The 17,038-nt window shown below is 44.9% G+C and overlaps 1 protein-coding gene across 1 annotated transcript; it reads left to right on the top strand.

Annotated features, from left to right (window-relative positions):
- The first annotated feature begins 1,320 nt into the window (after window positions 1-1,320).
- LOC125536219 (calmodulin-1-like) lies at window positions 1,321-2,137 on the top strand. The gene is made up of 2 exons (XM_048699399.1): window positions 1,321-1,813; window positions 1,926-2,137. Exon 1 carries the CDS (start codon window positions 1,419-1,421, stop codon window positions 1,692-1,694), a length of 276 nt encoding a protein of 91 aa, XP_048555356.1. The 5' UTR covers window positions 1,321-1,418; the 3' UTR covers window positions 1,695-1,813; window positions 1,926-2,137.
- The last annotated feature ends 14,901 nt before the right edge of the window (window positions 2,138-17,038 follow it).

Here is a 17,038-nt window from a genome sequence, read left to right as displayed (position 1 = left end):
AATGTAAGAATTAAATGTTAATAGCATAATAGAATGGAATTTTCCATGCATGCATGTTTGCATGTTGGGGTGGATTTTTATTATGAATACTTGCATGTTTAGGTGGGCCTTTCCCATGAATGTTGAATGATGGGATGGCATGCTCGCATGTTGAGAGAAATATGTTAATGAGGATTAGCTATTTAGATATAAGCAGGTTTGGCAGTAGAGGGAGTAGTGTTAAAAACACTATTATATTATGGGACAGAGGGAGTAGAAGATAAGAGCAAGTACACTAGTGGGCTATAAGCCTGCTTACATGGCATTTTTGTCTATGTGAAGGAGAGAGCAAAGAAAAAATGAAGAAGTGGGCTCTCATGCAATAGCCCGCCTCTACGCGTGCTCCTAGGCAAAGGCATTTAATGAGAAGAGAGATAGAGAGAAAATGAAAAAAAGTTGTGGACTTAGGGTGTGTTTGGATTGCTGCCGCTGTCCGCCGAACCAATATATTGTCGTTGACTACGAAGCTAGCGTCTGTTTGGATGGTTTTCAAATTATTGACGCGCCGCAAGCCCATTGAACATCCACGTTCAATACGTGACCAATTTTTGGGCGAGGCGTTGGCGGCCGATTCCTCCGCCAAAAATTTGGCGTGCCAATCGTTGGCAGGGCCAACGCTGGCGAGATCCGAACGCATCCTTATAGCCAACCTTATAGCCAACTCTATTGTATGAGTAACTAATAGTGCTAATTCTTAATGACATGACATGTCTATATAGCCAGCAGCTGGCTATATTATTAACCATGCTCTAAGCAGGTTTGGCAGGCCAGCACGGAATAACTTCTGGTAGAATCTCCTTCCTTTTTGTTCCCCTTTTGGATTGGTCTTTCAACGGAGAATCTCCTTCATCTAGGCCCTACCACTTCCCCCACTTCGAATTTATTCCCACGCCTCGTTGCTGCAAGCAAGCATAGGAATATAATCTGGCAGTAGTATGAAATAACCACACACCTACGCGGCTACACCAAACATCAGAAAAAATGCAGGCAATGCATGGTTTTTATTGGAAAATTCAGACAAAGTGTAAGAATCGACCAATGTGATATGTCTCTCGAAAAAGATCGCAACGTGATACACATAAACTTATTCGTCAGAGAAAGAGTGTGACACGCACTTGCTGACTAGCCCTGCGTGTAAAGAGCGATGCGATGCCTGAAAATTCAGCTCACCCTCCACCAAGAACTTGATAAGATTCAGATCAGCGCCCCCTCGCAGCCTGCAGATGAAGACGAACAAAGCCACGAGATGCTGCGCGGATCGGATCGACTATAAAAGGAGGCGCAGCCGCGAGAGGCCCTCACACCATCCATCACCTTAGCTAGCATAGCATCCCGTCTCTGCAGCTGTAAGGGTCTCGAGCTTGCTAACGCGGCCGGTCATGGCGATCAGGGGGGTACCTTCGCAGCGGGAGATGACGGTGGCGGAGTTCAAGGAGTGGCTGAAGCAGTTCGACGCGGACGGCGACGGCCGGATCAGCAGGGACGAGCTCCGCGAGGCCATCCGCCGCCGCGGCGGCTGGTTCACCACCCTCAGGGCCGGCCGCGCCGTCCGCCGCGCCGACAGGGACAACAGCGGCTTCATCGACGACGCCGAGGTGGAGAACCTCGTCGCCTTCGCGCAGAAGGATCTCGGCATGAGGATCTCTGCCTGGTAGCCGCCTGCCTAGGCTGGCTCCATGGTTTTTTTTATCTCGGCCTACTGAATGAAAACTACTCCATTTGTTTTAAAATATAGTGTTTTCTCTATTCTTGTGCTTCAACTTCAACCATAAATTTAATCAATGAGATCGACTGCGGCGGGAGGAAAAATTATACCGGAAAAATTATATAGTTGAAAACTTCTTTTGAATACGAATTCACTGGTATAACTTTTACTCCCGCCGCAGTTAATCTCATTGGTTAAATTTATAGTCAAAGTTGGACCTTAGAAATTGCGGATGCACTATATTTTAAAATGAAGGAAGTACCAGCAACCACCATAGTACAGTACCTGTCTAGCGTCGTATGATATGGTTGAGCTTGACATGCCAACTTCTCCTGAATAATATGTGTAAAATCGGGAGACTTAATTAAGGTTCGCCACTATGCAGTTACTTCATTATGGAATGTTTGTGTATGGAATTTGATGTTGTACCCCCTCAGGCCAACTCCACGAACCCGTTTTGTCTGGATTCTATTTGGGTCAGCCAAAGAGGCGCCGTCCGACCTCTTCTATTTTTGCGTGGGTAGTGCTGCTAAGCGGACCAAATGTATAAATTTTTTCATGCATATGTCTAACTAAAAATAAACACGTTTATAGTTTACAATCAAATGAATCACATGCCCCAATTATAAACAGTTTATAAAAATCTCAAAGTTTACAACCAAACTTAAATTGTCACAAATACATCGAAAGAAAATGAATCAATACATCTACTGGTGGCCATGGTGAGTCCGCATGTGCTCAACCAAGTCATTTCAGAAAAGAAAGGTAATTTATTATTCTAATTTCATTGAATCTATCAAAGATAACATAATTGCCCTGTTAGTTTTAGCTATATCAGGTAAAAATCGAGCGAGCTAGTCTTGGCTCAAACTCGGTTCATATTTCAACCAAGCCAACACCATATTTGTCCTGGGATCAGAGGGAATAGGATCGGATCAATGGGGCTCATGGGGTAGGATTGCCGATTTGGGGAGTAAGGAGAGTGGAGCATGAAATATATTAGTGTTAGTGGCCTACTCTTCAGCGACATGTGCACCAACCACTATATACGATGGTGTGTGTGCGATTTGAGTAGGTGGCTAAAGATGATTTTACCCAACATGGGTGACAGATTTTGTTTTTTCGACATGCATGGTAATAACATGCTCTTGTTGCTTGGTCCAAAGTGTGCATGGCAAAAATTCAAGGCGGTCCCGAGGTGATCACTATTAACATTCAGAACAAGGCTCGCCCAGGAAATTGCACAAATTTTATAATGGGCACGACATGCCCTGGGTTAACTCATATAGGATTCCTACTATACACAGGCTCTCTTCGTGATAATCATATGCAAGGTTTTTCTTTTGGGTGAAAGGCAAATATCAAGACAATGGCCAAATTTAATTTAGGTGATGGTAAAAGTGTGCTTTTCTGGACTGCTATTTGGAATACTACTGCTTGTTTGTTCAGTTTTGACATCTTTTTAATTACCTTTGCAAAGGATGTTAATCTGAATGTGGAAACAATGCTTCGTAATGATTTTTTGAGGATCTTTTTCACTTGCCACTCACCACTAAAGCACATCAAGAATTCTTGCAAATCGAGGACTTGTGTTCAAATCTCACTTCTTATGATCATAGGAATTCAAATGACACCTAGAGCTACATCCGAGGTAATGCTAAATTTTCAATTGTCAAGGGTTATAAAATGATGATTGGTGCTCAATCAGCTCCACCTCACTTCAAATGGATTTGGGGAAGTTCTCAGCCCAAAGCCCAAAAACACTAGGGTGTTTTTTGGTTCTTACTCCAAGAAAGATTCAATGCTAGAAACTTACTGTTGAGAAATAATTTTGTTCTACAAAACTACAATTGTGCCATTTTGCAATGTTAGCACAAAGAAATTTGGCATCATCTTTTCTTGGATTGCCCTTCTCTAAAAGGTGATGGAACTTTGTCTATCCCAACAGGGGCACAAACCTTTGAGTGTTGGATGCATTTGTTGATCCAAGAATAGGATAAATAAGGTTATTATCATTGCTGGTTGGGTCATATGGATGTCAAGAATCAACAAGATCTTCATAATTGTGGACCCAACTTTGCGCAATTGGAAAGGCGTCTATGTAAAGGATCTTTTGGTTCATAGGGTAGAAAAATCATAGGAAGTGAGATGACATGTATCTCAAATCCTATGAGTAGAAATAGGAAAGAAGATGCTCTTTGATTACATCATAGAATTTTTTTCCATTGAGCCTAGGTTAATGTTTATTTTCCTATGAAATGTGGAGGATAGGAAGAATTCCTCCATAGGAATAGGATTCCATTCCATAAACCAAAGGTCTCTAAAGGAAATTTTCCTATAGAAATCCTATCCTATGAAATTCCTACAAGATTCCTCTAAACGAAAGGAGGCTTTACTTTGCTAAGCTACAGAATCAAGAGGAAATATATTAATATCTTCAAGGCATGGCTAGCTGATCTCCTTTAATCTATGGCTAGACTTAGGTCTAGTTTTACAACACAGTTTCAGAAAACCTGGATATTATAATGTGTGGGTAGTGCATGCTCTATTTTCTTAAAGTTTAGTGTTTCTCAGTTTTTGACAAAACTATCAAAGCATTTGGTTGACATTTTTTTAACCTTAGTTTTGATCGATGGTTACCCATGTATGGTAGCTGAACCTAGCTTAGGTACACCTAAGACCTGTCATAGTGGGGAATATCATAAACTACTCCTCCCAAACTGTTACGTGATTAATTCATTGGTAGAGTCCCAATTTGAGTTATGACCCAGATTTATTTTATTAACTTTTCTTGGTTCATGTGCTATTGTAACTCACACACATCATTAATTACAGTGCCACGTCATATTATTATTTTACTTAGATAGCAATGCATAATAGAGAATGTATGTTTGGCTCTCGGCCTCGATGGAGGCCGATTTTTTGAAAAATTCAAAATTAAAAAAATTTTGGTTTCAAAAAATCTGAAAAAAATTGTACAAGTAAAACAAGAATGTGAGGCGTATGTGTGTGAAATTTTAGGATGAAATACGTTGAAATGTCACCTGTACGAAAAAGACAAATTCATGGTCTAGGAGGATGAATAGTATCATGTGTTAAAAATCCTCAGATTTGTCTTTTTTGCACAACCCTCATTTCAATGTATTTCATCCTAAAAATTTACACACTTATGCACTATGCCTTCATCTCTCTGTGTAAATATTTTTAGAATTTTATGAAATGTAAAAATATAAATTTTCACAAGTTTTGAATTTTGTATTTGAAGACCTCCATGAAGCTCGGCCTCCAAAAGCATTTATGTGCATAATACTCTTATGATATCTTTTTATGTAAGAGGTCTAAGGAGCTACACGATCGAATCAATCATGCTAATGTCGATCGCCGGCTGCATGCAACCTTGCCATGTATGAGGTCATTTGTGGTCGAGCCATCTCTGGTCAAGGGATGGAGAAATAGAGAAGATTGTATAGTGTAGGTACGGATGAACTAATTTTGGACAAGAAGAAGATATAGAGATAGACTGAGATAAAGCATGTCAAATGTTTTGGCTAGGACGACATCCCAGATTGACATGGACATCTAAATATACTAAATCTAGCCAGGTTTCTTTTATCTAATTTTTTAAGTTTTTTTTACAGTGGTAATCAGACCAATGAGGTGGTGACACGCTATTTACTGGGGGACCTTGCGGGGTATGCTTTCGTGTGCGCTTGGCGATTTTTCTGACGACCGCTTCGTTCCTTTTGTTTTTTGTTTTATCCTGTGTAGAGTCAAGCGGTTGTGCTCTTTGGTCCATGGTTCTCTTCTTGATTATCTCCCTCTCTCCGAAAGTCTCCAGACCAATCTGATGATGCTGTTGCGCCACCGTTCCACCACCGGACGTTTCTATAAAAGGGCTTGCTTCGACCATTCGGGCCGTCCCGTACCGCCCCATTATTGCATCACGCTACCGGAGCCCCCCGTCCTGGATCCCTACTGTAAGTGCATCTAGTGCCATCCCTAGTTGGTTTTGGAGTATTGACGACAAACTTGGTTGAGAGACTAATGTGTTTGTGAGAATTGCAGGATAACACAGGTAGTAGTCCCTCATTGATTCGGTTTACCTACCAGAGACGATCTCTAAAAATGTGTGAAGACATTGAAGACAATTGTGTTCTGTGAAGATATTCACATTGAAGACTATGACATGAGAAGACATCACGTGAAGACTATAGAGTGCGAAGACATAGTTGTTTCGTAGTTCCTTTTCTTCTTTGTTGAGTCATAGGAACCACCGTACTGTTAAGTGGGGTCCAAGTGAACAAAGTCAGAGTGACTGATGTGATGCTCAACTAAATCCTATGTCTTCGAGCGAAGACAATGAGAGCAAATCTTATCCAGAGCTGGATGAGTCAGCTTAACTTGTAGCCCAAGTCAAGCTGCCGCGTGTGTTTGAAATCTGACCGTTGGACACGTGTCAGTTCCTTAGTGACCTAGAGTCATTTCGGACAAATTAGGTCAGTTTGCCTCCTGGCTATAAATAGCCCAGCCCTACACCATAAATTGGTGGCTGCTCAGAGTTAGTAAATGGCTTTTGTTGTTTGAGAGCAACCCACCTCCGAAGCATTTGAGAGAGAGTTCTTTCAAGGACAAAGCCCAAAACACCCAGAGCCAAAGAGTGTTAGGCATCATTGAAGTCTTTTTGTCTGCGTGATCTGAAGACTTGTTACACTTGAGGACTGTGAATCCTCCAGCCGGTTAGGCATCGCGTTCTGAGCATCCAAGAGTCATTGTGGATTGCCGGTGAACGAAGTTTGTGAAGGTTTGGAAGTCTACCTTGAAGACTTACCAGAGTGATTGGGCGAGGACTGTGTGTCCATAGCTCAAGGGGAATAAGGTGAAGACGTGGTCTTCTGTGTTAAATCTCAGCCTCCCTAACCAGACGTACAGTTGTCACAGCAACTGGAACTGGTCCAACAAATCCTTGTCCTCTCCAAGCAACTGGAACTGGAACTAGAACTGGCTCTATCTCATACCTCTCTTTACTTACAGTTTGTCTTCGTGAAGTCATTGCCTGCTTGCATGATCTGATTGACTTCACTTTGTGAAGACTGTTGTTGGTTGGCTTCATACTATCTTCCATCCTGATCCATGCTACCTAGCTGCTAATAGTCTTCGAGCTTTCACTTCATTGCTTACTTGACTATGGCTTGTCTAGTGTAGTCTACTTTCCCCTGCATATCAATAGGTTCATTTCTACTGTTTGTCTTCAAAGCCCCCGTGTATTGAAGACTCTCATAAAAATCACCTATTCACCCCCCTCTAGTCGATAACTAGCACTTTCACATACCGCCATGGCCATCTTCAGATCATTGTCCCTGCCACTCTGCGTGTCGCGTTGCTATACGTCGACGGCGACCGGTCGGCGACTGTGGATTGCCGCTGCCGCTGCCTTGGTTTCCAATGCGGGCCGGCCTCACCCCTTGCGTCTCCGCATCTTCGTACCTCATGAACACTCCCAGGTGTCATGTTGCTACCATCCGCTCGTTCCCATCCTGCAATAGCAACGTATGGATGACGACAGCAGACATGCCAATCCCTCCGCGTGCCCGGACGCATCCAGGCGGTTGGCGGTGCAGAAGACACGCGTCCAGGCCAACGAGGCATGCGGCGCCATGCAGGCTGGCAGGCTGCTGAGGTGGCGTGGTGGTAGGGTACCCACGAAGATCTGCATGCCGCCACGCTAGTGCTTGGCTAGTTGGATTAGTATCCACGTACTGCCACATGGGTACTTGCTTCAGTTGGTGGGTTGGCCGCTGAGCTGGGGCGGCGATGGGGGCGGCAAGGTCTTGCCGCGGTCCCGCGTATATTCCTGGCAAGGGTCTTGCCGGGGCCTTGCGAGTGTCTTTGGCAAGGGGCCTTGCCGGGGCCTCGCGGGCATCCTCGGCAAGGAGTCATGTGATCGTCTTGTCTTCTGGCCATCATCTAGTCTTGTAGGCTCTCTGTCTTCACAAAGATTTGCATGCCACCATGGAGGTGCCTCCCGAGCCTCGGTTTCAAAGTGGTCGATGGTGTTGGAACCCTTGGGCTCAAGGGTGGCGGATCTCCTGGTGTCGGGCAAGTTGCCCCAACAAGGGTCTTGCCGAGGCTGCGGAGGCCGCCCCGGCAAGGGCCTTGCCGGGGGGTCCACCTCACCCTCCTGCTCTTCGTGTTTCTGGCTTGGCGTTGTTCTTGTTGTCTTGTGGTTTTGCTTCCTCTGCCCCGCTAGGTGTGGCCGCAGGTGCGGCTCTAACTGTTTGCACACAAGTAAAGGGGTACAAAGGAGAGCCCCCACTTTTGGTGCACCGACAGGAGCCCCCGGGCCTGGGCCATACATAAGAGCGATGCGTTGTTGGGCTAGGCCCAAAACGGTGCATGGGCATGCGGGGCCGAGTTTTACTGCTGTAACTCCCTCGCCCGTCGCGCTTCCCCATGACCCGCGTTGAATGCACGAGCTGGGGGTCATGCGTGGGGCGGTTGCTGCCCTCACGCGTCACATCACAGTGAATGGTAAAGAGGCGGCCCGTACCTTCCCCATAAGAAAAGGGGAAACCGCGGGCGTGCTACTCATTTACCCTCCGCGTCTCTCCAATTTTGGAACCGTCATCCCCCCTCCTTCTTCCTCAAGCGAAAAAGCCGAAACTCTCGCCTCCATCCGTCGCCGCCGCGCCCCCATTGCCCCCAATCCCCCACTGCTCCAGATTCTTCACCTCTTTCCCGGCTACCATGGGACCCAAAACCAGTAAGGGCAAGGGAGTGGCCAAGGACGCCGAGGAGAAGGAGATGCCGGAGAGCGAGTCGGCGGCGCTTCGGACACAGCTTGCCTTCTTTCCCTCGACAGTTGATGCGGTCCACCTCAGGGACTACTTCAGGCCTCTGTGGGGGGCAAAGACGATGGGGCATCCGGCCATGCACATCATCCCCGCCGATTTTGCCAAGGCCGGCCTGGATCAATATCCTTTCTTCGTTGACTACTTCTCCTGCGGGCTCTGTCTCCCTTTCTCCGACTTTTTCAACGACGTCATGCACACCTTCGGCTTCCATCTTCTTGATTTCACGCCAAATGTCGTGGCGTGCATGGCCCTCTTCACCCACCTCTGCGAGGGCTTCACCGGAATGCTTCCTAGCACGGCGCTCTTCCGCCACTACTTCTTTCCCCGCATCCAGGCGTGGGGTGCCATCTCCGGTTGCGTCACCTGGATCCCATGGCCCCAGGAGAAGGGCACTTATCCGAAGGGCGCCCAGAAGGAGAGATAGGAGGAGTGGTGGGGCCGGTGGCTATGGATCGAGGAGGAGGATCCGCAGGAGTTCTGCCAAGTTCGTCAGAGTCTGCCAGTCCGTCGCAAGGACTGGAGAGACCTCGACGCCGACGACAAGAAGCTCGTGATCGCTACTACTAGAATCCATCGCCTCACCATGGCCGGGCTCACCCTTGAGATGATTGGGGCCGATTTCATCCGTCGCCGCATCGCCCCGCTGCATAACAAGGGGAGGCCGGCCTGGCTCTTCAGGAACGCGGCCGATGTCATGAGGCTTCGCCCTGGCTTGAAGCACAACTTCATGGTGATGGGCCATGCCCATTTTTTTAAAGGCTTTTCCAGCTTAATGTAGGTGATGACGGTAGGGCTGAGAGAGCCGGCAAGGCCACGAAGGCCGACAAGGCCGTCAAGGGGCCTCTGTTCGGGTTGCCGGCGGGAGTGGTCCCGCTGAGCAACAACTCTCGCTAAACCGACATCATCGCCATGATGCCGAACTTCAACGCGCACGGCCTTGACCCAAGTTGGGCCGAGCCGGAGGCGGAGCAGGTGCAGGAGTTCTTCGACAACCTGTCGGAGAGGTATGTCCGTGATGAGCCACTGCTTATCAAGGACACCACCAAGGAGGAGCTAGACTACATTGCTGCCAGGGCGGCAGAGGCGACGCTCGCTAGGGAAGCTGGCAACGTCGGCCACGTGGAGAATGAGGCCGAGGTGGCCGCGGAGGAGGAGGAGCTTGCCGGAAGGGCAGAGTCTGCTAGGGAGGCCAGCAGTGCTGACACCGGGGCCCCTTTCATCGAAGATGTGGTCGAGGAGACGACTGAGGAAGAGGTCAGGGCTGACGATCCTCCGGCAACGGGGAGAAAGCGTGTCCTGCGACGGGCCAGCTCTGGTGAGCCGGTCCGGCCCGGCAGGACCGAGCAGCGGCAAGAGGCCCAGGGGAAGTCCGTGCGCCTGACGAGGGCCGCGACAGCGAGGAAGGTCGTTGAAAGCACAAGTGCTCCCTAGGTGGTTTTGATAATTGATGACAACATATCTCTTGTTGGACTAACATTTCTATCTAGCATGTTTCAGATAAGTTCAACAATGGAGTGGCATGGACTAAAGGTTGTGGGAACTCCTTCAAGATGCTAAGGACAAAGGATTGGCTAAAGCTTCAAGCTCAAGACTCTTCATTTTATATTTTAGTGATCCAAGTTCACATTGAGTCTTTAGGAAAAGCCAATACTATCAAGGAGGGATGAGGTGTTGCTTAATGAGCCTCTTGCTTCATGTGCTTAGTGATATGCTCCAAAACCCTCAACTACTTTCCCATATCCACATATGACCTAAACCCTAAGCCAAACTCGGTCCTACCGATTCTTTCTATCCGGCGCCACCGAGTTTCACTTGTCATAAGCCACTGCCAAACCCTAGCAATTCGGTTCTACCGATAGGGATCTCGGTCTCACCGAGATGGGATTGCAAACTCTCTGTTTCCCTTTCGTAACTTTTCGGTCTCACCGAAAGAGCGAATCGGTCCCACCGAGATTGCAGTGTAAACTCTTTGTTTCCTTTTTGTAACTTTTCGGTCTCACCGAAAGAGCAAATTGGTCCCACCGAGTTTACCTGACCAACTCTCTGGTTAGCTTATTACCAAACTCGGTCTCACCGAGTTTGTGTAATCGGTCTCATCGAGATTACGTTATGCCCAAACCCTAACCATATCGGTCCTACCAAGTTGCATGTCGGTCCCACCGAAAATCTCTAATGGTCACTAGGTTTACCTTTTCGGTCCGACCGAGTTTGTTGATTCGGTCCCACCAAGATTGGAAAACTGTGTGTAACGGTTGGATTTTGTGTGGAGGCTATATATACCCCTCCACCTCCTCTTCATTCGTGGAGAGAGCCATCAGAACACATACACAATTCCAACTCATATGTTCTGAGAGAGAACCACCTACTCATGTGTTGAGACCAAGATATTCCATTCCTACCATATGAATCTTGATCTCTAGCCTTCCCAAGTTGCTTTCCACTCAAATCTTCTTTCCACAAAATCCAAATCCTATGAGTGAGAGTTGAGTGTTGGGGAGACTATCATTTGAAGCACAAGAGCAAGGAGTTCATTACCTACACACCATTTGTTACTTCTTGGAGAGTGGTGTCTCCTAGATTGGCTAGGTGTTACTTGGGAGCCTCCGACAAGATTGTGGAGTTGAACCAAGGAGTTTGTAAGGGCAAGGAGATCGCCTACTTCGTGAAGATCTACCGCTAGTGAGGCAAGTCCTTCGTGGGCGATGGCCATGGTGGGATAGACAAGGTTGCTTCTTCGTGGACCCTTCGTGGGTGGTTGCTTCTTCGTGGACCCTTCGTGGGTGGAGCCCTCCGTGGACTCGCGCAACCATTACCCTTCGTGGGTGGAGCCCTCCGTGGACTCGCGCAACCGTTACCCTTCGTGGGTTGAAGTCTCCATCAACGTGGATGTAGGATAGCACCACCTATCCGAACCACGGGAAAAACATCCGTGTCTCCAATTGCGTTTGAATTCTCCAAACCCTTCCCCTTATATTCTTGCAAGTTGCATGCTTTACATTCCGCTGCTCATATACTCTTTGCATGCTTGCTTGATATGTATTGTGTATGTTGAAATTGTGCCTAAAACTCCACTCAAACCAAAAAGGCCTAAAAATTGCAACTTTAGCACTTAGTGTCTAATCACCCCCCTCTAGACACATCTACTTCTAGATCCTACAAGTGGTATCAGAGCTTTGGTCTCCATTGCCTTGGTTTAATCACCATTGGAGGAAGATGGATGTGTCTACCTTAGGGAGTCTTAGACATAGAGTGCCTATTGTTGATGGAGAGTATTTTCATGAGTGGAAAAATGAGATGCTTGTAATTTTCAATCAATATCATTTGAACAAGTATATTGCTAGCCCTTGTGCACCTCATATTGATCCTTTGCATCCTACCCTAGATGAAGATATTGACATGATTCGCAATCTTAGAACTATTGAGCTCATCATTAGAGGATTGCCCAAAAATTTGATTGCTAGTTTGCCTACTCTTAATTGTGCCTATACTATATGGAAATTTCTTGAGGAACGATTTCCCGATCATTCCTTGAAAACTTTGGATGAAATTCTCCATAAATCTATTGCCTTGAGTAAGATGAACTCTAGTGATCCTAGTTTTGGTAAATGTCTTTTTGAACTTGCCAATCTTAAGCATGCTAAAGGAGATGTTGGAATCATTAATGATATCATATTCAAAGCTATAAGAATTCATAAAAGTGACCACTTTGATGATCATTTATCTAATGAATTACCCTCTCTAGGAAATGATGAGTCACAAGATCATGATGAACATGAATATTATGATGATGATGATAGTGACTTCGATCTTGATGATGCAATGAGACATTTTGGTCTTATGGCAAATCTTCGGGGATATGAATCAGGAGGAAAGGAATGGGTTCTTGATAGTGGATGTACTGATCATATGACCGGAGATGAAGAGATGTTTCGTGAGCTTGCTGAAAATGACGGCCCTCGAAAATATGTCACCTTTGGTGATAATTCAAAGGGTAAAGTGGTTGGCCTTGGTAAGGTGGCCATCTCACATGATAGTTCCATTCAAAATGTCATGCTCGTTGAATCTCTTGGCTACAACTTACTTTCAGTATCTAGACTTGCTGATTTCGGTTTGAATGTCCTATTTACTGAGGTAGATTGCCAAGTATTTCGTCGAGACAATCATAAAATGGTCTTTACGGGTATGCGTAGAGGTGATCTTTACATTGTCGATTTCTCTAAAAAGGCACAACCTAAAACTTGCTTTGTTGCTAAATCCTCAAAAGGTTGGTTGTGGCATAGACGACTAGGTCACGTTGGCATGAGAAACCTTGACAAGCTTATTAAAGGAAATCATATCCTTGGAGTCAACGATGTCATATTTGATAAGGATAGACTTTGCAGTGCTTGTCAAGCAGGTAAACAGGTTGGAGGAAGACATCCTGTGAAGAACATCAAGACCACAAGGAGGCCACTCGAGCTACTTCACATGGATCTTTTTGGTCCCAACGCCTACAAGAGTCTCGGTGGAAATTCTTTTGGTCTAGTTATAGTTGATGACTTCTCAAGATTTACGTGGGTGTTCTTTCTTAATGACAAATCGCAGGTCCAGAAGATCTTCAGAAACTTCGCTAGGAAGGCCCAAAATCAGTTTGATGTGAAGATCAAGAAGGTTCGGAGTGACAACGGAACGGAGTTCAAGAACGCAAATGTGGACACCTTTCTTGACGAAGAAGGGATTTCACACGAGTTCTCGGCTACGTACACACCTCAACAAAATGGAGTTGTTGAGAGGAAGAACCGGACGCTCATCGAAATGGCAAGAACGATGCTTGATGAATACAAGACGCCAAAGCACTTTTGGGCAGAAGCGGTTGAGACAGCTTGTCACGCAACAAATCGCTTATATCTTCACAAGCTACTCGGCAAGACGGCATACGAGCTTCTCACCGGTAACAAACCCCAAGTTGGATACTTTCGAGTATTCGGCTCAAAGTGCTACATTCTTGATAAGCATCATCGTTCAAAGTTTGCTCCTAAATCTCATGAAGGTTTTCTACTTGGTTATGGCTCAAACTCTCACACTTACCATGTCTACAACAATTTCACCCGAAAGGTTGAAGAGACGGTAGATGTGAAGTTTGATGAATCTAATGGCTCGCAAGTAGAGCAATTGCCAATTGATGTAGGAGACAAAGACCCTTCAGAAGCAATCCAAGACTTGTCCATTGGAAAAATTCGTCCAATGAAGGTGAAGGAGAGTACTTCATCCGTCCAAGTGGAAGCTTCTACTTCACGACAAAGTGAACCAAGAATTGACACGGAAGCATCCACAAGTGGGACACACCAAGATGAAGAAGACAAGGAAATGCATCAAGACGAACATCAACAACCTCTTTCTCCACCACGACAAGAGAACGACGACGTCAACAATGAAGAAGGCCAAGAAGAAGAACAAGATGAAGAAGATGTTCAACGAAGACCCAAGCAAAAGCTCTCACGAGTTCGAGCAAGAATTGCCAAAGATCATCCCGTCGAGCAAATCCTCAATGATATACAAACCGGGAGAATCACTCGCTCAAAAACTCGTTTAGCTAACTTTTGTGAAAACTATTCATTCATCTCTAGCATTGAACCTATGAAGGTTGAAGAAGCATTGGAAGATCCGGATTGGATAAACGCTATGCATGAAGAGCTACACAATTTTGAGATAAACCAAGTTTGGACATTGGTTGAGAAGCCCGACAACAACCAAAACATCATTGGTACCAAATGGGTGTTTCGCAACAAGCAAGATGAATATGGACAAGTGGTTCGCAACAAAGCACGTCTCGTCGCCCAAGGGTACACACAAGTCGAAAGTATGGACTATGGTGAGACATATGCTCCCATTGCTAGACTTGAGTCCATTCGCATCTTACTTGCCTATGCTAATCACCATAATATCACCTTGTACCAAATGGACATTAAAAGTGCCTTTCTAAATGGTGAAATAGAGGAGGAAGTTTATGTCAAACAACCTCCCGGCTTTATCAATCCTAAGAAACCAAATCATGTTTACAAACTTCACAAAGCTCTTTATGGTCTTAAACAAGCTCCTAGAGCATGGTATAAATGCTTGACCAAGTTCCTTATTACAAGTGGTTTTGAAATTGGTAAAATTGATTCTACTCTTTTTACTAAAAGGGTTAATGGAGAACTATTTGTATGCCAAATTTATGTCGATGATATCATATTTGGTTCAACTAACCCTCTCTTTAGTGAAAAGTTTGGAAAGCTAATGTCAGAGAAGTTTGAGATGTCTATGATGAGTGAACTCAAATTCTTTCTCGGTTTGCAAATCAAGCAAACTAAGGAAGGTACATTTGTCTCTCAAACGAAGTACACCAAGGACTTATTCAAGAAGTTCAATATGCAAGAATGCAAAGGTATGTCTACACCCATGCCTACTAGTGGACATAATGATTTGACCAAAGATGGTGAATCGGTTGATCAAAAGGTTTATCGCTCTATGATTGGTTCATTGTTATACCTATGTGCTTCACGTCCCGATATTATGCTAAGTGTGTGCATGTGTGCACGATATCAAGCTGCTCCTAAAGAATGTCATCTTAAGGCTGTGAAAAGGATAGTGAGATATTTAATCCATACACCAAATTTTGGCATTTGGTATCCTAAGAGGTCTTGTTTTGATCTTGTTGGCTATTCTGACTCGGATTATGCCGGAGACAAGGTTGATAGAAAGTCCACTTTGGGTACTTGTCAATTTCTTGGTAGATCTCTTGTGTCTTGGTCTTCCAAGAAACAAAACTCGGTATCCTTATCCACCGCCGAAGTGGAATACATTGCCGCTGGTTCATGTTGTGCTCAATTACTTTGGATGACCCAAACTCTTAAAGATTATGGGATTTATGTGAAACATGTTCCACTGCTTTGTGACAATGAAAGTGCTATCAAAATTGGTCATAATCCTGTACAACATTCTCGAACTAAGCATATTGAAGTTCGTCATCATTTCATTCGAGATCATGTTGCTAAGGGTGACATTAATCTTAAGCACGTTCGCACCGATAAGAAATTAGCGGATATATTTACTAAACCTCTTGATGAGAAAGTATTTTGCAGGTTGAGAGGTGAATTGAACATCATTGATGCTTCGAACTTGGAGTAGAAACTCCATTGGATACATGCAAGACATGAGCTTATGACTAATCCATGATATATCTCTTATGATGACTATCTTATGTCTTGGGTATATTTGTACCTTGCATGTTGTCTAACCCATGTAGGTGCTTGGTTGAATCTAATTCCATGAGATTGCGACTCACTCACATCTTGAGCAATCTCTACATCACCAAGTCTCTACACAATGGCGGTTGAAGACAAGGAAGCACAAAACCATTCAAACATATCCTTTGACAAATTCTATGTTAAGCTTCATGATTGTCATTTTTGGATACACAAGTGCTCTTCCTTGCAAGAACTAACCCATGTAGGTAGATGAACTCAAACTCCAAGTGGTACTCTCAACTCTTGATGAGCTACATCAACCTTGAGCACCCACACAAGTTCAACTACATGAGCAAGAACCACACCACCACCCAAGGTATGTTATTCCATCTTAGAGAAGCTTTACTCCAAGACATGAGTCAAAGCAACTCAACAAGATGTGAATACATCAAGATGCTTAAACGAAAAATGGTAACCCCATTTTGAGCTTAAACGATGAGTATGACCTATGATCAAGTGTTCTCACTTGACTCCTAAGTCAATATACTCTAACATAGGTGACTATGTCAACGCCCAACTCTAGATGAAGTTCTCTTGTGTTCTTTTCTGTGTTATTGCATTTGTCTCATGCATGTTTATTTTCTTTCTCTTTTTCAGTTTCTTCTAGATCTTTCAGTTTCTTCTCTTTTCTCTTTGTTTTTGTTCTGCATTTTCTGCATTTAATTTCTTGCAAATCCTTCAGGTAATTCATTGCAAATCTTTGTGAGATCCTACATGTCTAGTGAGCTGAGGTGACAAGTGTTTTTCTCTGTGTGAACTCGGTTTCACTGACTTGTAATTTTCGGTCCAACCGAATCTTTTTGGTGCCACTGAAACATACCACTCGGTGCCACCGACTTTGCAACAGGAAAAACAGTTTGCCACTTGTTCTATATTTCTTCTGATCCAGCTCTACTCAATGAATCTTGTCCTCTACAAGCATCACAGTTTTATCCATTGCTTTGTGCTGAGTCTCAAGGACCAAACCTATACGACGGATTCCAGAAAGCCCTTCTTGGAAATTGATGTCAAAGGGGGAGAGAGAGATCACATCAAAGCTTGTAGGAGAGAGAGATCACATCAAGGGAGAGAAAAAGTCTCAAGGACCAAACCTACAAGAGAGAAAGTATTAAGGGGGAGAGAGAGACTTCCAGGGGGAGAGAATACTCAAGGATCCCAGATGTCCCAGATGCTTG

The sequence above is a fragment of the Triticum urartu genome, chromosome 2 (assembly GCF_003073215.2).
Source record: "Triticum urartu cultivar G1812 chromosome 2, Tu2.1, whole genome shotgun sequence".
In the NCBI taxonomy this organism is placed as follows: Eukaryota; Viridiplantae; Streptophyta; class Magnoliopsida; order Poales; family Poaceae; genus Triticum; species Triticum urartu.
Note: the sequence above shows the minus strand (reverse complement) of the source record. Positions and strands in the feature narration are given on the sequence as shown.